This window comes from Hevea brasiliensis, chromosome 5 (genome assembly GCF_030052815.1).
Source record: "Hevea brasiliensis isolate MT/VB/25A 57/8 chromosome 5, ASM3005281v1, whole genome shotgun sequence".
Taxonomy (NCBI): domain Eukaryota; kingdom Viridiplantae; phylum Streptophyta; class Magnoliopsida; order Malpighiales; family Euphorbiaceae; genus Hevea; species Hevea brasiliensis.
Window position 1 is genome coordinate 2,144,760 of NC_079497.1, and position 22,487 is coordinate 2,167,246.

General features: G+C 33.9%; 4 protein-coding genes across 5 annotated transcripts; 2 read left to right on the forward strand and 2 right to left on the reverse strand.

Moving 5' to 3' along the window:
- The first annotated feature begins 3,922 nt into the window (after positions 1 to 3,922).
- On the forward strand, positions 3,923 to 7,582 carry LOC110659594 (uncharacterized). Of its 2 annotated transcripts, none has more exons than XM_021817556.2 (8): positions 3,923 to 4,096; positions 4,183 to 4,256; positions 4,387 to 4,468; positions 4,658 to 4,708; positions 5,546 to 5,646; positions 6,285 to 6,438; positions 6,521 to 6,754; positions 7,161 to 7,582. In XM_021817556.2, the coding sequence occupies exons 1-8, from the start codon at positions 3,965 to 3,967 to the stop codon at positions 7,269 to 7,271; spliced, it is 939 nt and encodes a 312-aa protein (XP_021673248.2). In that variant the 5' UTR covers positions 3,923 to 3,964; the 3' UTR covers positions 7,272 to 7,582. The 2 variants fall into 2 exon arrangements, with proteins under 2 accessions (XP_021673248.2, XP_021673249.2); XM_021817557.2 differs by having other exon boundaries at positions 3,958 to 4,096; positions 4,172 to 4,256.
- Positions 7,583 to 8,392: 810 nt separating this feature from the next.
- Positions 8,393 to 10,973, forward strand: LOC110659593 (BTB/POZ domain-containing protein At5g17580). The gene is made up of 3 exons (XM_021817555.2): positions 8,393 to 9,035; positions 9,119 to 9,188; positions 9,270 to 10,973. The coding sequence occupies exons 1-3, from the start codon at positions 9,010 to 9,012 to the stop codon at positions 10,896 to 10,898; spliced, it is 1,725 nt and encodes a 574-aa protein (XP_021673247.1). The 5' UTR covers positions 8,393 to 9,009; the 3' UTR covers positions 10,899 to 10,973.
- A 244-nt stretch (positions 10,974 to 11,217) lies between these two features.
- LOC110659591 (uncharacterized) lies at positions 11,218 to 12,515 on the reverse strand. Its single transcript, XM_021817554.2, has one exon. It carries the CDS (start codon positions 12,160 to 12,162, stop codon positions 11,581 to 11,583), a length of 582 nt encoding a protein of 193 aa, XP_021673246.2. The 5' UTR covers positions 12,163 to 12,515; the 3' UTR covers positions 11,218 to 11,580.
- A 146-nt stretch (positions 12,516 to 12,661) lies between these two features.
- On the reverse strand, positions 12,662 to 14,957 carry LOC110659590 (non-specific phospholipase C3). Its single transcript, XM_021817553.2, has 4 exons — positions 14,234 to 14,957; positions 13,556 to 13,965; positions 13,165 to 13,335; positions 12,662 to 13,080 (listed from the first exon to the last, which is right to left on the reverse strand). The coding sequence occupies exons 1-4, from the start codon at positions 14,875 to 14,877 to the stop codon at positions 12,746 to 12,748; spliced, it is 1,560 nt and encodes a 519-aa protein (XP_021673245.2). The 5' UTR covers positions 14,878 to 14,957; the 3' UTR covers positions 12,662 to 12,745.
- Between the last annotated feature and the right edge of the window lie 7,530 nt (positions 14,958 to 22,487).

Genomic DNA, 22,487 nt, shown 5'->3' on the forward strand with positions numbered 1-22,487 from the left:
TGAGTTTTCTGGAATTTTTTCGGAATTTTTGGACCTCGTTTTCGATCCCGAAGCAGAGTAAAAATTCAAAATTTTATATTTTGAATCGAACCGGCCGAATCGAACCGGACCGGATCGGACCGGCTCCCTTCCCTTTTTCTTCCCCGCGCGCGTCGTTCCCTCTTCCTTTTCTCTCTCTTTTCTCTCTCCTCCCTCCCCTGCCGTCGACCAGCCACCTCCCCCTGCCACCTCCCCAGGCGCCGCCACCCGACCTCCCTCACCAGTGGCCGCCTGAAAGCCGGAATTCCCTCCCTCGCTCGCGCGGCGTTTCGGCTTCTCCGGCCAAAATCCGGCCGATCCGGCCACCAATTGGACCGGGTCTTGTGTCTAAAATCATATACTCGGCGAGAGCTTTCCATAGACACCAAGAACGTCGAAATCCATCGAGCGGTTTGTCTGATTTTTGCTCAGGAAGATTTTAGCCCATTTCGACTTTTGGGCTAGATTTCTCGAAAATCGTGAATTCCATGAGAAAACCGAGGGTACCAGCATGCTCCACTCGTCGAGAGCTTCGCGGCGACATAAATTTCAAAATTTTTCGACACCGTTTTTCGGTGGGTCCCACGGAACTTCGCAATGTTTTTCCGAGCATTTAATGAGCTTAGAAAATTCTGAAAAATTTATGTACTAACCCCCGTATTATGGGCTTCGTGTAGGTATCCTCGATTCGCGGAAATTCGGCGATTGACCGGTTCGCTAAATTCGCCGCATGCACGTTCATCGGAAAAGTCTCGAATTGGACCGAGGTTTTGGCTAGCCCCCATTGTCGACGTCCCCGAGCGTTCTCGAAGTCGGAATCGGCAAAGGTAAACCCGAACCTTGCTTTTTCATAATTTTCTAGTGCTTAAATAGGATTAAAAATCCATAAAATATTCATGGTAGCTTAGAAAATTATGATTCTTTTTGCAATAGCTTAGTAATATTGCTAAGGACAGCGGGGCAAAGTTTTAGAATTTTTAGAGCTTATTTGGGCAGTTTTTGCAAAAATGGTCAATTATAATGACTAAATTGAAATATTACATACTGTGATAGATGATTGATTTGATGGGCCCAGGAGGGGCTGTGTGATGTGATTGAGTTGTGGATATATGGATTGTGAGTATAGAAGTGTGTTTTGAGCCCTTTTGCAGGTTGGGTAGGTCCTAGGTATAGGGAGACTCACGGATTTTCGGCACGACTTAGGACGTATTGGTCTTTTTCTTTATTTGTATTGAGTCAGATTTATTAAATGATTGTAATAAAATTGTCAGGTGAGCCGGGACAGCCTTCTTCCTCCGCCCAGCCGCCACAGTGATTGTCGTCAAGTCTGTGAGTAAAATATTAATTTTAATTATAATTTCACTATTATTATATGTTCAAGTATGCCCATGCATCACTTATATACATATATTTATGTAGTTAAACTCTAGGCACGATTTATGTTGCATTGATAACTGTTAAAGTGCCATGGATGTTGTTGTGGTAATTTGGAGCAGTGTGCGTGCGTTGGCGTGCGTGTGATGTGGTGTGGACTATGGATAGGACGGGTAGTCACGGCTTGAGTTCTTCGCTGGGACCCGATCCTTCGAGGGGTAGTCACGGCTTGAGTTCTTCGCTGGGACCCTCGATTTGGTTTATTAAGCGAAAGTCCGGCTTGAGTTCTTCGCTGGCACCAGGTTGGATTTAAGAGAGCTGTATAGGGGATCAGCTCCCATATGTTATGATTGATGCTACATGGTGCGTGAGTGCTCCAAATTACCTTTTTAATGTTATAATATGAAAATATTGTTGATGTTGCATTTCACTCTACAGGGTGCATTAGTTTTAGATAGTTATAGAGATTATGGTTAAAATTGATATTTTACTCTCTGAGTCGAACGCTCACTCCTGTTCAATATTTTTTTCAGGCTACAGGAGGATTTTATTTTGGTTAACCTGTTTTTCTTCTTCGCAGGTTGTTTATCGATATTTGTGTAATTTTATTTACTCCTAGAATTTCCGCATGTGTTAGAAGTATTTATTTGATTATGGTCTATAATATTATTATCATGTTGGACCTGTAAACGTATAATGATATGCATGTTTGATGGATTGGATGAGGGAGCTGAGCTCCCATTTATTTTTATGAGGATATGAGTATGTGGAGGGTGAGCTGAGCTCCCCAATTGAGTATTTATTATGTTTACAGGTCGGGTGAGTCGAAAATTCCCGTTGGAAAGTCCATTTTATGGCCGGACTCCGTCCGTTTGTTTTCTTGATATTGGGCCCAAATGGGCCTTAGAGTACTGGGTTAATGAACAGTTAGGCTTACTACGGGCCTCGGGGGCTTTAGGCTGGCCCAGGTCCTAGTGCCGATCCGGCCTATAGGTTGGGTCGTGACATTTAATATATTAATATATTTTATTGTATTATTTATATTATAAATTATATTATTATTATTATTCTTTTATTTAAATTATTAATTTAAATATCTAATTTGACTTGGTTTAATGGCATACTATTTGTTTAGCATACCAAAATTTGAATCTTTATCCCCTCAATCACTTTATTAAAAAATATTTATTTAAATTATTTTTAATTTTTAATTTTACAGATAAGATATTAAAAATCAAATAATTTTTTTAAATCCAATTTTTTTAATTAAAAAAAAATCTTATCTAAAAGTTAAAGTTATCTATAAAAAAAAAACATAATTTTATAACTTTAAAACACTATATATATATATATATATATATATATTAACTTTAGCTCATTAACAATAATATTGGATTAGTAGCTCTATACTAAATAGAGTAATGACTAACCCATTTAATTAACACCTTTTTCTTGCATTTTAAAAGAAAATTTAATTCGTGCAATTGGCTGATCATTCAGATCGTACATCAATTATAGAGTGTGTATATATTTGAGTTATATAAAAATGAGAATTCTCTCAAAATTAACATGATCTTGAAGTGTGATCCATTTCTATCACTAACCCAAGTATGCATGTGACTTTGCATAGAAAAAAAATATAATTAAATTTTTTTACAAATTAAATAGTTAATTTATGTGTTTTTCATGGGTACTTGATGATAAAATTCTAAAATATATATATTTTATAATAAAATTTATTGTATTTTTTAATAAGATATTATTATATAAATAATATATCAATTTGATATATATATATATATACACACACTCCAGTGTAACCAAGAATCGTGATCCATAATATCCCATTGATAATGAGGCAATAATTAATACACATAATAATCATGTCATTGTCCTTAAAAACTTGTATTAATCAGGCTCTTTTATAAATTAAATGATTCATGATTTAAAATTTTAATTATTAATTTTAAATGTAATCCTCTTTCTATACCAATATTAGAAGATTCAAATTAAATTAAATTAAGCAAAACTAATAAATAAAATCATTTGGACAAACTTTGTTTTGACGGACAAACTCATGGGCCGGTTCAGCGTTGGAGCAGTACACTCGCCTGACCTCATGGTTTGAATCAATTCTGATGATTTTAATTTGAAATAATTTTGATTTAAAACGGTTTAATTTGAAATGAATTCGGTTCGATTTGTAATTCAATTTGATTTTAATGTGAAAAATTAAAGGGATGAAAAATAATTTTTTTGTAAATAAAAAATTTTAATATTCATAATTCAAGCTGGTTACCATTCAGGTTTAAGGAGGGGGCTAGAATTAGCCTCTTCCCATTCTATTTTTAGGCTAATTTATGAATCAGAACCATTAATTTAAATCGGAATAAAAAAAAAATTCAATTGATTGGAATTGGATTCTTCGTAGGCCCAAAAAACAAAGCCCAATTACATTGGGCTCCCTCATGAATCCAAGCATTTTGGTCGCTGTTTGAGGAGAAATAACAAACTCGCGATATAAAAGCTTCAAAGCGCGTGTGCGTAACCCAGACTCAAGAACTCGGTCGGAATGATGCCTGTGAAATTGTTTGATGCACACTGTCACCTCCAAGACCCGCGAATCCTCAACAAGGTTCCGCAACTCATCGCCACTTCCCTTGATACTGGGATAATTCGTTTCGCCGTTAATGGCGTCTGCGAGGTACTGCTCATTACCCATCTTCTATGGTCTCCCTCCCGTAATCCTTTTTTTTTTTTTTTTAATTTATCTTTTTAGAATCCTTGCAGCGAGATTGGCATCTGGTTAAAGAGATGGGGGATCTGTATCCTTCTGTGATTCCCTGCTTTGGTCTCCATCCCTGGTGAGTGTGCTCTCCCATTCTTTTGGTTTTATATATTTGAGTTTGAGTGTTTCGTTTTCTGAAGATTGTGATTTTGTCTTCGCATTTGATGCTTTTAGTAAATGGTAATCTGGGTATCTTTCATTTGCAGGTTTATTTCAGAGAGGACTTCCAACTGGTTCAACACGCTCAAAGAATTCTTTGAGACCACTCCTTCTGCTGCTGTTGGTGAGGTTAAATTCCCATTTCCTTGTGTAGTTTCCTTTACTAATATTTTTGGTGATATCAACATATATGTATATGTGATACTACTCAATAGCATTTGAAGACAGGAGAATAGTAGAATTTAAAGGAGACTTGAAATTCTCATATGCACAAGAACAGGGGCTCATATAATTAATACATTCTATGAACTTTTTCAGATTGGTTTGGACAAAGGTTCTCATGGAAAGAAGATTGATTTCACGGACCAGGTTCATATCTGAATTTTTTAGTTACCATATTTTAATATAGTTGGCTACTCCATATGCTATTTCTTAATTGACTGGTGTTTTTGAACCAATATAAGGTTTCTCTTTAATTTTACGCACTGAAGAAGATGGCATGCACAAGGACAATGTGCAGCTCTTGCCTGAAAGTAGATAATTATCATTTTTTAACTTCTAAAGCAGTAGGAATTTTAGTCCAATAGATGACTTAATTGGGAGCTGAAGTGCTAAACTAGAAAAAGACACTAGACACAACTATTTTTTATTTTATTTTACTTTTTTAGAGCAATCTACTTTTTTTTTTTTCTTGTCTTTATCAACCCTGAAATATCTCCATTTCTTGATGCATGGTTCTGCCGCTTGGCTTGTGATAAAAATTTGCTAAATTAATGCAAAATGGTATTTGGCATGGCGGTTCAATATTTTAGAGGGCTTCTTGAAAGTTTTTGATATAATATTACTGGTAATTTGGTGAAGAGAGTCTATTCTGTGATGTTCTCTTAATAAATTCCTATGTATGCATGTATACCATGCATTCATTTATATAGGTATGTATTTATGATTGTGCTTATTTTTCCCTACTTTCTTAATTCTCTTATAAATTGTTTCTCATATTCGATATGCATCTTGTATATGTATCAAACAGGATCAAGATGTCCAGTTATATCTCTCTGTATTATTATATAGCACTTTTAGCCCTTCTCATGCTCTCAAACTCTCAAGGGAATAAATAATTATGTTGTTTTTCATTTACTATTAAAATCATCTCAATCTTAATATGGTTTCCTAGAATTTTTTAATGGGTGAAGTTTTTCATTCTAGGTTGAAGTGTTTCAGCAACAGCTTGAACTTGCTAAAGAATTGAATAGACCAGCCTCTGTTCATTGTGTTCGTGCATTTGGCGATCTTCTTGAAATAATGAAGTATGAATTTATATTTTTTTTCCTGCTTCTCTTAGAGATTTACCTCAAAATGATGGGAGCGTAACAAAAAATTTTTCAGTTTTAACTCATGTAGCCTAGAGTTTTCTTAGTTGTGAGCATAATCAGCATTCAACATATAAATAAGCATGTGAATTTTGCTGAATGAGCATTGAAATTGCAATTAATACATTATAAAAAATGTCGGTTCAGTGTGTTGTGATTATTTCTTTGCCCCTTATGTGGTGGCATGGTGGAGAATGGATGCGGCCTTAGTGATATGCATCTTTTGCAATTGTCGGCCATTGTGGCCTTGTTGGAATCACTCCTTTCATACTTTATGAAACTAAAAGTTAATTTGTGTTTTGCATCTTAGACATTATTGTGCATCCTGAATGCCATTCATTAACTAAACGACTTGATTAAAGGCATTCTATGAATCTTTTCATCAATGTCTTCAGTGTTTCCAAATGAGTGGTTCTTCCTGCTCGTGGCTTTATATTTTTTGGACCTACTTTGTATTGCTGTTAATTCATTAGTCATTACTTGTATTTGTGCACATGTTTTAAAAATGCTAGTTGCTTATAGAGCCATTATAATCTGTTCCAAGGTTTAATTACATGTGAATTTCAAATCATCAGAAGCATGGGACCTTTCCCTGCTGGTGTTATTCTTCATTCTTACTTAGGTTCTGCTGAGATGGTTCCTGAATTTGCCAAGCTTGGTGCATACTTCTCATTCTCAGGCTTCCTTATGTCCATGAAAGTGCAGAAGGCTAAACGCATGCTGAAAGCGGTTAGTTCATCAGTTTCATTTGTGTTCAGTGTATTCTTTATGTTTGAAAAATTCAACAATTCTTATCTCCAAACTTTCGCAGGTATCTTCTGATAGAATTTTATTGGAGACAGATGCCCCTGATGCCTTGCCTAATTCAAATTTGGATTCTCTATTTTTGGTTGATGGAGATAAATCTACCTCTGAAGGGACTCAAACCCAAGGAGAAAATTCTGCTTCAAGCACTGCCAGTCCTGATGACTATCATTCCCATGCTTCAATAGATGCATCATCGCCACCAAAAGAAACCCTTAATCATCCAGCAAATATCCACAATGTATGTTGTTCACTCTCTTTCAAAAAAATTTTAAATTCATTAAAATTAAAATAAATAATTTATTTAAATTATTGCAAGTAAATAATTTTTTTGATGTGAAAATGAGAATAAATACAATAAGGATATATAATCAAACTATAAAAATTAAATGAGGGTAATACAATAAAACACTTTGTTCAAATAAACTAATAAGCTCCAAAATAAAAAGCTCCTCCCCCAGTTTATTTATTTATTTATTTTTTGCTTATAAGTTTTAAAAATACCTTAAACAAACAGGTCAACTTAAAATTATGACTTATAAACTAGGCCAAACACCCTTTAGCTCCCTTAGGTGGCATAACTTATCATATAGAAGCCTCCTTTTCCTTCATTGAAAATATCTAACAATTTTTCATGACTTTTGCAGGTACTCAGTTATGTTGCATCTTTGTTGGACGTCTCCAAAGAAGAACTTGCAGAATTGAGTTATAGAAATGCTGTACGCATATTCTCTTACAAAGGTTCGAAGGTATTGTAAAGATAGTTATTGGGAACATAATTGGTACACCTGTTTTTCGTTAATTACCTAATATAGTAATTCCACAAGAAACAATGTATATAATGCTGAAATGCTTGCCCTGGTTATGGGAGATGTCGTCTTGAGCAATGTATATTTGGTTTTTCACCATCTAAAGTTTGTGTGAACTCCTTTCAATTTTCCATCATTTCTCCCAACTTAAGATGGTTGCCTTGGCTGCCGAGTTGTTCAGTGTAATGGAATAATTGTAATACAATCTGTGCTCTGCTGTGTTGTGCCATAATGACAGTATAAAATCAAAATTTGCTTTCTTTGGCCTTGTGATGTTCATGTAGTCTAATTTCAATTGGATCTCTGGGAAGCACTTAATAATGCATTAGCGCTTACAAATTCTCAAAAGCCTGTAGTGATTTCTGAACAAAACTTGCAATTCAGTCTGGGGGCAATTTTTCTGGCCTTATTGAGATTGGGTTAATTTTATGATCTTTTTACAGGGGAATTTAACAAACAACATGGAATTAATAAAATTACCTCTTTTTTATTTAGTTTTATTTAAAAGAAACAGAGAGAGAGAGAGAGAGAGAGAGAGAGAGATACTTGGTAACTTGTGCTTATGGATAGTACAAGTCTGCAAGACTAAAGGCTAGACATGGGTGTGTTTTAAATTTGATCACAACCGTCTTGAACCGGAGCGAAACCAAATCTAATTTTGGTATTAAAATCGAATCGAGTCTGAGAAGAACCCTTGAGTCCGATCTCAGATCCCCGGCTCTTCGGACCAAAATTGCCGTTTTAGTTTCAATTCTGGCCAGAATCGGCCCTCGCTCATGCCTTCTACAAGCTATGCTTAATTGGTTGGGCCGAGCTAGGGCTGAATAGTAGTGACAATCTCAGACCCAATACAGCTCAGGAGCTTGATACAGCTAGAACAGTGGACGAATTTGGTTTCATTCCGGTCATCAATGATTCAATATCCATATTTTATATAAATATAACAAAGCTGCTCTTTAAAATATTTTTTGACAAGTGGTTTTCTAAAGTATTTTCATGTATCTACTTAAACTACTTAACTCTTCATCTCCATTATATTATTTTTCTATGTAATTATATAATTCTTGGATTAAAACTGTTTGATTTTTATATATATTCAAGTAAATGGATGGTTGTGATTTTAAAATTGAAAATCTAGGATTATTCATGGTAATAAATGGATGATTGCTTAGTTTCATAACATAATCATAATCATCCATTTAAATCCAAAGGCTGCAATTGAATAAATATGACATACCATTCTAAAACCAAGAAGAGAGGATCCAAATGCCAGTATCAGATGCTGAAAATAACAGAAGTCCACTTGTATAGGGGAAAATCTTTTTGAGTTTTGAAAGTTGGGATTTTGTTTTTGAGAACTTCCTCCTCAAGCGTTTGAAACAGTCTGCTCTACCCAAACTAAGCTTCTTCCTCTTCTTCTCCAAAGACCCAACACACTTATGGACTTGTCTATGAGCCTTCTCAACATTTATTCTTGATCTTCCTAGCTTTTTCTTCATTTTTTTCCCCTTCTCCTTCCATCTTTGTTAACTAATTGTGAGGGATGCCAATAAAACTATCTGAGCAGTGATCAGGTTTTTAGTATAATTCTCAAGAACTATAATTCAATACTCTTTAAAGATTCATTATTCTAGTGTTCTGCAAGACAAGAACATTGCCAGGAATTCTCTGAAAACAGTGTCAAGGGATGGCCTCAAGAAACATGTCATCAGGGTAACAATTCTATTTTCTTATCTCATTATTTTTTATTCTTTGATTTCTTATTTATTTTGTTTTCTACATTTTTTTCATTTCAGATTGTCAAAGTCTACATACCGATCAGAACTACAGCTCCATGGGCATGGTTTAGCCTTCTCTTTAGACAGAGTGAGCTAAACTTTTTCTCTTCATTGTATTTTCATTAACAATGTAGTTCTTCTATGTGCGATCTAATTAGCATTTTTGTAGGAACTTCTGGCTGCAAGATCAGCCAAAGTAGCTGCCCTGATAAATGAAAATTCCCAAGAGAATATCTCAAGTCTTCTCCGAGAAATCCCTGTTGATCCAGAAACTTTTGAGCTTGTTGCAAGATTCTGCCATGGTTTCGAACTGACTTTGTCCTCAGAGAATGTTATCCCTCTCATTTGCCTTGCTAACCACTTGGATATGACAGAAAGCCACTACAATAATAATCTGCTAAAGAAGGTTTTCAACTTCTTTGAGCAAAGAGTTCTGTCAAGTTGGAATGAAACTATCAAAGCTTTTCGTTCGGCAGGTAATAGCCTTCAACAAGCAGCGCGTTTGGGTTTGTTCGATGCTGGTTTAGAGTCTCTTGTTGAAAAAGCACTTGCTAATCCACGTTATCTTGGAGATCCTATCAAGAATTCAACAAACGATGATGATAGTGGGGATGAGGAGGAAGGCTATAGACCAAATGCAAGACGAAGGCTCTTTGTTCTTGATTGGAAATCAGAGGATTTGGCCACACTGTCCCTCCAGCTATATCATCCCATCATTCACTCTATGAATCAGCGTGGAGTCCCAGCAGAGTATGTGGCTGCTTCTCTTTGCCAGTATGCAGAGAAGTGGGTTTTCTCTAGTGGCATAGGAGGTGATAATGTGTCAGTTTACAAAAGGAACTCTCAAAGGGATGTGATTGAAACAGTGGAAAGGCTTCTGCCTCATGAGAAAGGACTAATTCCCTGCAGTTTTTTGTTCAAAATGCTCAAATTCGCAATTTCCTTGGAATCAAGCAATGACTGTAGAAATGGATTCGAGAACAGAATTGGGAAGCAACTTGACCAGGCAACAGTCAAAGACCTATTAATACCTTCTCAAGGGCATACCAAGGAAATGCAATATGATATTGAATGTGTGAGGAGGATTTTGAAGCATTTCTACAGCAACTATAGTAGTTCTGATAGTTCTGGCCTAATTGCAGTGGCAGAACTCATTGAAGAATTCTTAGCGGACGTTGCAAGTGACATAGATTTGAAGATAGATACATTTACCACCCTGGCTGAGGTGTCAATGGCAGCATCATTAGGAACACAAAAAAACTCTGATGGAATATACAGGGCCATTGACATTTACCTGGACAAACATAGGTATTTGACAGAACTGGAAAGAGAGGAGGTTTGTAGGATGTTGGATTGCCATAAAATGTCTCCAGAAGCTTGGGAACACGCGATGAAGAATGAAAGGCTGCCATTGAGGTTTGTAGTGCAAGTGTTGTTTGTGGGACAGCTGCAGCTTCGAGAGCAGAGAGACACAATTGCAAAAGAGGTACAGGTTTTTGATGAAAAATTGAGAAGAGAGGAAGTGGATGAAGAAGAGGAGGAGGAGAATGAGGTGAAAGTTGGTTTTTATGAGGAAAAAGTAAGATCAGAAATGGAGAAGATGAGCATCAAAGTAATGGAGCTAGAGAAAGAGTGCTATATGATGAGGAAAGAAATTCAAAATGGTTGCAATCACAGGATGAAAAAAGAGAAGATTAGCATGTGGAAGGAAATGAAGAGAAAGCTAGGGTGCATGAGTAGCATTAATAATTGTAATTGCCAAGTAAAGAAGAAGAAGAAGGTGCATCCAAAATATTAATAATCAACTTATTTGATTCATCTTTCTACTATGTCTGGACTTTGTATTTAATTAATTATCCTTAAATGTGATTTAGCATCTGTTTCTTCTGCATGTGAACGAAGAATAGCCTTAAATGTTCTAAATTCATTCTTGAATCTTTCTGGATTGTTCATAGAATTTTTCAAGTTACAAATGCAAAGGGGTCCAGAAAGTGAGAAAACCCTTATTTGTTACATGGATACTTCACCAAAAGTTTAATCAGAAATATCAATTTCATAATCACAGACAAGTAGTTCATGCAAATAAAAACTTTCACTATATTTTGCAAACAAGAAAAGACAAATAAAGGCATACAAATTACTCATACTTCTCATTTTCCCATTTCTAGTTGTCATACAGGGCTCTAGCCTCCAGCAACTTAAAAAAGGGTGAAAAAAAAAAATAAAGAGAAAGATTTCAGAATGGTTACAAGCTACATCCAAGAAAATCTCTGCCAGTCTTCTGCTAATTCAAATCTTCTTCCCCATCTGCGTGTCTTAGAGCATATTTAAGCCACCCCCTTTTACCTTGCAAGAAAGTTTCCAGCACTCTTTTACGCCGTTTCTTTCTCTCAATGCGTCTATTTTCTCGATACAAAAACAATCAATGGCTCCATGAGAACTTTAATATTGTTCATATTATCACCTTCACATATTTTGTATCAAGATAAGCCAGCAGAGCTAGTTAAAGGTATTTCACTTTCCCTTGAATCAACCGTCTTCTCTCTTTCCTGTGATGGTGAGGTGCTACCTCCGTGCTCGGCTTCTGAACCTTCATGTCCATCTTGCTCATCGTTACTGCTATTATTGTCCTGATTATCATCATTATATTCTCTAATTACATTAACACCTCCAAAATGTACATGGCGTCCACCTTCATTCGTGGAATGCTCATTAGCGGATTGTTCAACATCATTAGTTGAATTCATCTGGGAATTTAAATGGGATGATGGATTTGTTGGTGCAGTTGCAGAAGCCTCAACGTCGCCAGACTTGGATCTTGGAACGGATTTGAAGGGTTGGGATGGGATATATTGTGGTTTGATACATCTATATATGTAGGTGGAAAACCAAAAAATCCACGGAATGGCTTCAAGAATCAACCCTGCAAAGGGATACCAGGGTTGGGTTTGATCTAGTGGAAGAAAAATGTAAAGACCAAGAAGAACTCCACCAGAAACAATACAAGAAAAGAAAAAGGCAGAAAGAAAATAAATTCTAGGATCTCCTTTCCTTTCCTCCATTGAAGAAGGAGGTGAAAATTGATGCAAGGCGGTGGTATGGTGCTGGCCTTCTTAGTTTCTTGGATGGCGGTGGAGCAGGATGGTAATTGTGATGAAGACCATCAATGGAGGAAGGTAAAACAGGAACAATAAAAAGCATTAAAAACGGAGGGGTTTGTTAATGCAAGAAAAGCCATCAATCATCCACCGTTAATTTGGTCATTCCTCATTGAATGGGTGTATACCGTCGAGTTTTAACTAACATAAGTTTGATTTTATATAATAATGAGTTTAATAATCTTTATATTAAATATTTATATAGATATTCATGCAAGATCAATTACAATGTAAACATAATTGAAATAGTAAGTGCATAAACTTCGATACAAATATTTAAGTTATAGATTATTAAACATGTTTTTATATAAGATGTAACTTATAATATTTGCATCAATTGCATATGGAATTAGTAAGTTTGTCAGCATCAACCAAAAAATATGAATAAACAAAATCCATGGAATTAATGCAAACTGAACATTTACTCAAATGACTAGACCAGCGAAAATACTCGATTTGGAAAATATTCAATGAAATAATTGAAGTGTCAATTATCACAGATCAAGCAAGAAAACAACTTCTCAATGAAAGACTTGGAGGTTGTGTTGGTAGGTAGCTTGGGTAAAACAATGACCTCGGATTCATCTACTCCACTTTCCCTGGCTTTCTCACATTCTTCACAGAATTTCTTGTAGGCATTCTCTACATACTTTGCAGCTTGTGAAACTGTCATGCCCTCCACAAGTCTTTGAGGATAAATGTCATTCTTATGATCTCCGTTCAATACTGCTGCCATTTGTACTAGTTCTTCTTGGAATTCACTAAGATTTGCCTCTTCATTCGCGTTAAATTCGCGCAGTCTCACAGGTTCTGGCAATGTAACTGCAAAATATGCATACAGGATTAGATACAAGCAAGCTATGTAAAAGTTGTGAGAGAAACGTTATACAAGATTTTCTGATTCACCTGGACAATCTGTTCTTGGGCTAGTTCTAGTCAAAACACCCTCAAAAGTGCCGGCCCATGCATCCCGCTTGGTCAGAAACTCTTTTAGATTGAAAAGTTTTTTAACTGTTGCTGCGATGGAGGAATGTTCATACTGTGATGTAGGTTCTGGTCCTGAAGGTTCGTGTAGTACTGAAATTCAATTTAATCATAAATCTATCTTAGCTTACTTCAAAATCAGGAAATTTACACATACAAAACCTGCTATTTGTGCGGGTATAACCATTAATTTTAGGAAGTATTGGCTCAATCTCATAGCGCAGGTGGTCAAGAGTTCAGTACTGATGCTCTCCAGGTAGACAAAACTAAGCCAACATTAACAAGGTGGAAGCAAACAATGGTAAAAATGTACCTGTTCCAGGTTCAATCCAAGGAGATATTAGAAAGGCTGGAACCCTGACACCGAGGCGATCAAACTTGAAGAAATATGGAGCAGGACCAACAATATCATCAGGACTAGGGACCCCTGTTACAGGAGTTGGAACATGATCAAAGTAACCACCATTTTCATCATATATGATTATGAAGAGCATTTCATTCCACTGGGGGCTAGCTCTCAGAGCTTCATAGACTTCTTTCCCAAATTTCTGGCCTTCAGAGACATTGTGTGAAGGATGGTCATCGTTTGCAGGTATGTTTAAAAGGTCGAAATACCTTGGTTCAATCACCACATAGTTTGGTAGCTTCCCTTCCTCACAGTGCTTCTTAAAGTGCAGATCAAACTGGTGGAAGTTCTTCAGGTACTTCAACTTTCTAAGATTCCTTCAAACAAGCAGATTCAGACCCTTAATTCCATTAAATGAGAGAAGCAAATTATATAAAGTGAATAATAACAGTGACAGCGGAAATTCTTACCTACATGTTAGATGTTGAGATTTTTCTAGATACTTGAAGAAAGGAAAATATTTTCTGATTTTGTTAGATCATGTTAATTTTAAATTTAAAATCCTAATTTCATAATAAAAAAAAAAACTAACTAAAAAATGCTAAAGAGTGTTTGAAGGAAGTGAAAGTGAATTTGAAATGATACCTGTAGAACAGAGTAGAAGGAGGGTGTTGATAATAAATCCCAAAGGTAAAACCAGACTCATCAATCGACTCAAATATGGTCTTCTGCGGATACCCTTCTGCCAGCAACTTTGTGTCATTACTCGTCGCCCCATGCGAAGTAGCAGAATGCACGTACAACCTATTCGGCTGCGTCAAAGACGGAATTGAAGCAAACCACCGATCACATATTGCGAAATTCATCGCCAACTCCTTATAAACCGGTAGGGCCTCCGGTTTAAATCCGTTCATTACTGTCTTCGCCATTCCCTGCTTAATACGCTCCGCGTTCTGAGCGAACCCATTCATTTTCGGTGTCAGAGTGTTCTCGCTAGTAAGTGCGGCTTCTGTCCATTCAACACCGAACACCTGCTCGTAAATGGCTTCGATGGAGTGGCCAGGATCAGGGTCGACGTATACAGCGTTGTCTCCGTAGAAGATGAGGGATGAGTTGGAGTCGGAGGTGGAGATGGGGTTGGATTCGGATCCTGTTACGCCATCGATTTCTGGGTTGAGAGTCTTCAGCCAGCCTAGCATGTGATCGAATGAACGGTTTTCTTGGACCAGAACCACCACCGTTTTGATGGGGTATTCTCGTGGGGCGGCGGAGGAGCTCTCAGCAGCCATTTTTGGTGGTTCTTGGAGGGTGTTGCTTTGGTTGCGAGGAGATGACTACTCTACTGCTATTATGTGTTTTATTGACATACATACACGGTTTTGACGGAAGAAGAAACTCCGTAAGGTCACGAGAAAATATTTAAATATTTTAAAGATTTTTCTAAAAGTAATTAATCATGATCCAATGCACAACATATACATTGGTATGAGAATAATGATTTGCATATATACAAATTGAATCGAATTATAAAAATTAAATTAATTAAATTATTAAATTTTAAAAATTAAATTTAATTAAATTATATGAAAAATTAAATTTAATTATTTTAATTTAATTTAAATTAATTAATTTTTTTATTTACATTTGACTTTTAAATTATTTAATTTAATTTTGTCCTTAATTTGAATTTAATGATTGTTAATCATGAAATTAAATATTATATATATAGGTTAATTATTATATGAAATTAAATAAAAAAATTAATTAAAATATAAAAATTAATTAATTTGAATTAAATTAAAATAACATATAAATTATTTATAAAAATAAAATTATTTAAAAATTAATAAAGTAATTTAAATTCGTTCAGTTTAGTTTAATTAATTTTTTCTGTTAAAAATATAATTAAAATTTTTAAAATTTAAAATTGAATCAAATTAAATTATTTTAAAAATTAAATTAAATTAGAGTGATTTGATTTAATTTATTCAATTTAAATCGAATAGTACTTACTTTATTTATATATTGTATCTTAAGTACATAATAAACTAATTCCAGACAAAGTTTTCTCATTATTTTTAAACTTCTAGGAACAATTATTTTATAACATATTTTTATTAATTATTTTAAATAAATTTAATATATGAATTTCATAAATAAATAAGTTACCCACTTATAGCATGATTGATTTAGCAATTATGATCGATCATTAGTTGTTAATGTGTAGATCATGTAACTGTAAAAATCATTAATAATTAATTAATAATTTTACTTTTTTTACTCTTTACAAATACAATTAAAATTAGAAATTATTTATTACTTAAATTTATTCTATCCTTTTTTATCATATTTAATATCATCAACTTATGGTTAGCATAGCAATGGAATGATATTGGGAGTATAATGAAATGGAGATTATGGAAAGGCAATGCATGTGAAAAATAAGTCATTTGTGTCAAATTATTAATAATTAAAATAAGTAAATAGAGTGATTTCATGTTCCAAGAAGGTAAAGCCAGCTAGCTTACAATGTACCTAACTCATTACAATCTCGCTCTCAAAAAAGTGCTGACCCGTCACATTATTATTTACCATCTTTGACTATCTTCATCATATTTTTTTATATTTTTAGGTGATGATTAATCACTTAAATTATAAAAAAAAATTATAATTTAAATTTTATTTATTTTATGAAAAATATTATTTCGAAAAATATTTTTTAAATTTTTTTAGCTTTTGAAAACTTAAGAAAATTTATAAAAAATAAATATTTTAAGGAAAAAATAATTTATTTTTAAAAAGAATGACTTTGTTTTGTAACACTCTACTTTAGGTAGTTTGTACATTCTATTGTTCTGGTGACTAACATCTATCCCAATGGCTGGGGTATCCGGAACTACTCTTAAATTTAAGTAAAGAGTTATAATTTAAATTAATAAATATTAAGTACTATTGAAGAGAAAATAAAAGAAGTGGAGTATAAAACAATTAAATGTGCACGAGTCCTGGCAATGGGTAACACCACTGGCAAGTGACTATGGGTCTGGTTGCTACTCAAATTCATGTAGGACCTTGCAAGATTCTCAATTAAGGCTTAACTGAAGTATTATTATGAATTAATGAGTCAAAGAAAAGAAAAAAAAAAGTTCAAATAAGCAAATTAAAAACCTAAGTGAAAAACGAAGTCAATGACTTATCCGGTATTATGGAAAAGATGAACAGAAACTCGGTAAGAGCAAGATTAGTCAATTAGATTTAAAAGTCAAATATAGGGTTTTCATTGTATGAAGCCTATTTAATGCTATTATGTTTATATTATGATTATTTGATATGTATTTGTTAAGAAACATTAATGATATGGAGAAGAAATTAAATGAGTTGGTATTGTGCATTAAGTGTGAATCTGGATTGCTTAAGTCCAGTTGGATTAAATACTCATAACTTGAGCTACATAATTCCAATTAATGTGAAACAAACTATAAATTAAAAATAAGACAATATACTAAAACTTTTATGAAGACAAGTTACTCCAATTTTGTGTGTAAATACCTTGAATAATTACTAGAAGTTGAGTCACAATACCTAGAACCTAGGAGCAGAACACCCTAAATAGTCTGATTAAAATGAGTCTTTCTCACTCTAAGAAACTCTAAATGAGGTGATTCTTAATTTGTTGAAAAGCTAAAACATAAAGAAACAACTTTCGTGAAGAACAAATGGCAAATTCCAATTGCAACTTGTTCAAATCTAAGTTCCAAAAATTGCTCAGAACCTGTCTTGCGATTAGAATAGTAGTACATTTGAACCTATTCTGTTTACTTGGACATAACTCACTGTATATAATTCCAAATGAGGTAAATTTTACATAGTTGGAAAGCTATGACCTGGAGGAACAATTTTCATGAGAGCCCTTGACTTGAAACTGATTCGAAGATACTTGAATTAGAACTAGAATCTGGTAATGCAAAATTGAAATCCTGAAAAATGACTAAATAAATAGTATGCACTAAATTAAGCATAACTTACTCTACAAAACTCCAAATTGAGTAATTCTTAAACCTGTGTAATTCAGACACACAGGGGAACACTTCATATGGAGACTATGATGCTAAATTATAACTGTAATTTATCCAAATTTGCTTGATAAAGTGACTCTAGAAATCTGCCTGAATTTAGGAAGTAACCTGAAACTGGAAATTGGTCATTGAACAATTTTGGCAAAATGACCATAACTTAATCTACACAAATATAAATTGAATGATTCCAAAGTCAAAATAAATATAAGACATAGATCTACAATTCTTATGGAGGAGGTATGGCCTAATTTCTACTGTACCTTTGTTACATTTATTAAGGAGCTTGAAGTACCAAACCTGGAATTTATGAAATGTAAGCATAATTGTTTAAATGTGAATTGTGATTCATGCCAATAATATGTTAAGCATGAATGGCATATGAAATTGTGTTTGGAACTTATGTTCCCGTGATGAAAGAAATGATGATGGAATGATGAAAGAATGATAATGGAATAATGAAATAAGAAGAACATTGAATTACTAATGATAATAAATTAGCTCGAATATGCCTAGATAGTAGTGCATGGGTTGGATAGATTGACATGTCAAGAAGGGATGAGATTAGCAGTATTGCCCATTGCTTCTATGCCTGGATACCATTGGCAGGCACCGAGTGTTCGATATGATTATGCCTTATTCATGATTTCTTTGAATAATCATTGGCAGATGCCGAGTATCCGATATGATTATTTCCTTGGCTTTTATACCCATTTATATTGCATACCCGCAGGCACCGATGTGTCTGACGGTATGACGGCTCGAGGCACCTAGTGTCTAATACCAGTAAAACCCGTGTATCCAGTCCAAGCAGTCCTGTTAAAAGTTACTTTGGGTACAAAAACAAATTAAGAAATTTGAATATCGAAATAAAGAAAATGAAAGATCTTATGAAAACACATACTCTCAAAGATCGTAAAAATATAAAAATATGAGAAAAATGAGAGAAAGTTAAACAAATGAAATGACTACAACTTTTTGATGTTATAAATTCTATATTCTTTTAAATGATTTATGAATATTTAAATGTGCATTTTCCTTATTTCATACAAGCATGAAGATTATTTTTGTTTGTATATGGTATTTTCATTATGTTAGTGCACCACTAAGCAAAAATACTTAGCGTGATAGTTTCTCCTCCTGCAGGTCTAAGTGATAGGACCCAATAGACTTGGTACAAAGATTTTAGACTGATATGCAGTAGTGGTCTGTAACACCCTCACTGTAGCCATTCTGTACATTCTATTATTTCAGTGACCGGTGTCAGTTTGGACAGCCAAAATGTCTGGAACTATATCTAGACTAGAGTGAGGAGTCATAAATAACTCAGATATTAATAAAAAAAATTTAGAAAAAATTTTAGAAATAAAATACAACCAAGTTAAATGAGCTGATGCTCTAGTGATGGGTAACCCAGTGGGAAGTTGCGATTTTCGCAGCTACAAGCCCTAAACCCGGGAGAAAATTCATGAAATAATTTTTGAGACTCCAGAAAAGATTCATTGAGGTTTTGATGGCATTAGAATGCCAAGAAAATGTTTAGAAAAATTTTTAGATCGGTACAGACGATTTTGGCTAAATAAGCCAAACGGAGGGCATTTTGATTATTTTGTCTTCAGAGATTATTTTTAGCCGACTTGTCCAGTTAAGTAAATAATTATTATAATCTAAAATATGAATAAATATTGCTAAAAATTTAATTAAAAATGAGTAGAAAAGAAAAGAAAAGAAAAATGAAAGAAATTGGAAATTATGACATCATATAATGTCATTAAAATGCCAACACCGAATCACAATTTAACAAATTAAATAAAGGTATAAAAATGAAATAAAAAGGAGATAAAAACAAAAACCAAATAGCCATCTTCTTCATTTGTCTCTCATTGCCGAAAATCTCTTATCTCTCTCTCTTCCATAAAAAAAAATTTCTTCATCTCTCTTAATTTTCATTGATTTCCCTCCACAAAACCTTAGACCTTCTTCATTAAAACTTGTCTACACCACTTGAGAAGGTGTTTGGCTGTCAAGAAAACCAAAGAAAATGAAGGAAATTGAAGGGAGAAATTCTCTTCAAGGAGGTTAGTGCCATATTCTTTGCTTTTACATCTTTCTAAACATAAATTTAAGCTAAGTTAAGTTGAAAATTTGATAAAAATCGAATTAATGAGGCATGATTATGTTCCATGAAATTTTGGCAGCCTTGATATGAGTTAGGATTAGGAGAATTCTTTGATTTAAAGCGACATATTAGTTGCCCCTAGTATAAATTATATAATTAGCATAGCAAATTAGGAGTAAGATGCATGAATTGGAGGCTTGGTCAATTAGGGTTAGGGTTTTGAAATTTAATTTTTGGGGTGGACGAAAATGGACATAGACTAAAGTTGTAATGGTCAAATAGTGACCATTTGGCTATGTTTGATTAGAAAATGAAGTGATTTGTGCCATGGGAATTGAGGTTAGGTATGCTGTCCAGTGTGCACTGCAGGTCTGGATGTGAGTCCAGCATGTTTGGGCAGCTATAATTTGAGTTGTGTAGGTTTAATTGGTGCAAGGCCAATTGGACATGAAATTAGACACATAATGGCACAAATTTGATAAAGTAACCCTGTCCAGAAAACAAACTTAGATGCCCTAAAAATTGACCAAATCCGGGTAACACATATTCTGCCTAGGCAAAATGACCAAATGAACAGTGTTCATTCATTTGGTCATAACTCACTATAGAAATGTCCAATTGATCTGAAATTTATATCAATAGAAAGCTTAGATAATTTAGGACAACTTTCATGAAGGGCACAACTCTAAATTTTGATCAGAACTTAATGAAATTGCCCACCAAACTCAGGACACTAAAACTGCTAGAATGGATTTATGTCCAGAAATTCTGGGTACTGCCCTATTCGGCCAGTTATGGTATTTAGGCCATAACTTGAGTTACAAAACTCCAATTGGAGTGATTCAAAAATGAAATTAAAGAAGACACAATAAGGAACAACTTTGATGAAGAAAAGTTAGCCTAGTTTCCACTGTAGAATTATCCAATGGAACAGTAAACTTAGGTAATCAAAACTGAAAATTTAGAAATACATCTAGGGGACTTTAAATTGTAATTAACAATTAATACTAACAAATGTAAAACTCAAAATGTGGGATCTTGGTGTAATTAAAATTAACATATCCATTAAGTATGAAAAAGTCAACATTTTGATTGACTAGTAAGGTAAATAGTAATCAAAATGGTTAGCAAATTAAGATGAAGACCTAAAACCAATTCTAAGCTTAAATGCTTAGAATTGTGTGACAATGGGGACTATGCATCTTAGTCAAAATTGATAGAGGGAAATTAAGGCCATAAATTTGAAATCCATGAAATGTTAATGGATTACTTGAAATATTAAAAGTAAATCACCTAATTGATGTGAATAAGTAGTTAGGACTTATATGCCCATCACAAATAGAATTCATAAATATTAGTAATTCAACTTGAAATATAAAATTTATAATTACATAAGTAGATTTTCGAGTGTATAAATGAGAAAGGACAAGAAAAAGTATTTTGAGTACGATGGTATATGAACACTATTGTTGTAAATTGAGATCCAAAATGAATGATGTAAGGATATAATGAATAAATATATGAATTATGATGAAGGTAAAATGGTACATGAACTCCATTGTTGTGAATTGAGATCCAGAATGAATGATGTAAGGAATGTATGAATTGTGATGAACGTATAAACTATACAGAATTGTGATTTAGAAATTTATACTTCTGCTAAGAAAAAAATTAAAACGTTATAAATTATAATTGGAACTTATAATGAAATAATGAAATAAAAAGACATATTAATATTTAATGGTACTTATGTGCCCATGTATTGCCTAGACACGTGTGTCAAATTGAATAGATTGGCATGCCAATAGGGTATTGTTTTAGCAGTACTACAAAAGGTTTTATGCCTGTATTCATAGCTTTATGCCCGCACTCATGGCATAATGGCTTTATGCCCGCACTCATGGCTTTTATGCCCGATTATGTATTATCATGGCTTTTTAGCCATTCTGATTGCATACGTGGTTGACGTTCCGCGTCCCATGGTATGACGGCCCGAGGCACCGCGGTGTCCAGTGCCAACGACCTGTTATCCAGTTTAGTCAGCCTGTCATAGGTTATCTAGGCAGTGAAATTTATTGAAATAAGTTAACAATATTAGAAACTAAATAAATAAGTGAGAAAAATCCGAAAGGTATTAAACTAATATTAGGAATTTAATTATTATGAAATGATCCACCACACATAGAAAATATTAAGAGAGTAAATGAAAGACTAGCAAAATAAGCATAACGTAAGTAATTATTAGAAATGCATCCTCTATAATAATATAAACATAAACTAAATATTTAGATTTATTTGTACATTATATAAATGATTATTGTAAACTTATGAAAGAAGCGATTCTAGAGAGCAACATAAACGACGAAAGTTATACTGTATGGCAAATTTCATATGAACCCAGAAAAATTCTTGAGTATAGAAAATATGCTTTAATTATTTTTATTTATATATATTATTTCTTGTTATATTATTGCACCACTAAGTAGCAATGCTTAGCGCGATGGATTGTTTCCTTCGCGTAGGTACTGAAGGTAAAACCCAGCGAATACTAAATAGAGATTTTGGAGTTCTGATCTGTAGAAGTGTCTGAAGTATTGAAGGTTGTCACCTCCTCAGCAATGCATGTAGATAGGGCCCATATAAGTTATTTTATGTATTTTGTACATTATGTAAATTATGAACTTGTGTAATTAGTTTATAAATCATG

Bases quoted from the DNA above. Each gene is read 5' to 3' on its own strand.
- LOC110659590 (XM_021817553.2), bottom strand. From the start codon at position 14,877: ATGGCTGCTGAGAGCTCCTCCGCCGCCCCACGAGAATACCCCATCAAA. The intron at 13,966-14,233 runs GTATCATTTCAA...GCTTGTTTGAAG, and splicing joins CCTTCTACTCTGTTCTACAG to GAATCTTAGAAAGTTGAAGT. The intron at 13,336-13,555 runs GTACATTTTTAC...ATTGAATTTCAG, and splicing joins TTGGATTGAACCTGGAACAG to TACTACACGAACCTTCAGGA.
- LOC110659593 (XM_021817555.2), top strand. From the start codon at position 9,010: ATGGCCTCAAGAAACATGTCATCAGG. The intron at 9,036-9,118 runs GTAACAATTCTA...TTTTCATTTCAG, and splicing joins TCAAGAAACATGTCATCAGG to ATTGTCAAAGTCTACATACC. The intron at 9,189-9,269 runs GTGAGCTAAACT...GCATTTTTGTAG, and splicing joins TAGCCTTCTCTTTAGACAGA to GAACTTCTGGCTGCAAGATC.
- LOC110659594 (XM_021817556.2), top strand. From the start codon at position 3,965: ATGATGCCTGTGAAATTGTTTGATGCACACTGTCACCTCCAAGACCCG. The intron at 4,257-4,386 runs GTGAGTGTGCTC...TTTCATTTGCAG, and splicing joins TGCTTTGGTCTCCATCCCTG to GTTTATTTCAGAGAGGACTT. The intron at 5,647-6,284 runs GTATGAATTTAT...TCAAATCATCAG, and splicing joins GATCTTCTTGAAATAATGAA to AAGCATGGGACCTTTCCCTG.
- LOC110659591 (XM_021817554.2), bottom strand. From the start codon at position 12,162: ATGGAGGAAAGGAAAGGAGATCCTAGAATTTATTTTCTTTCTGCCTTT.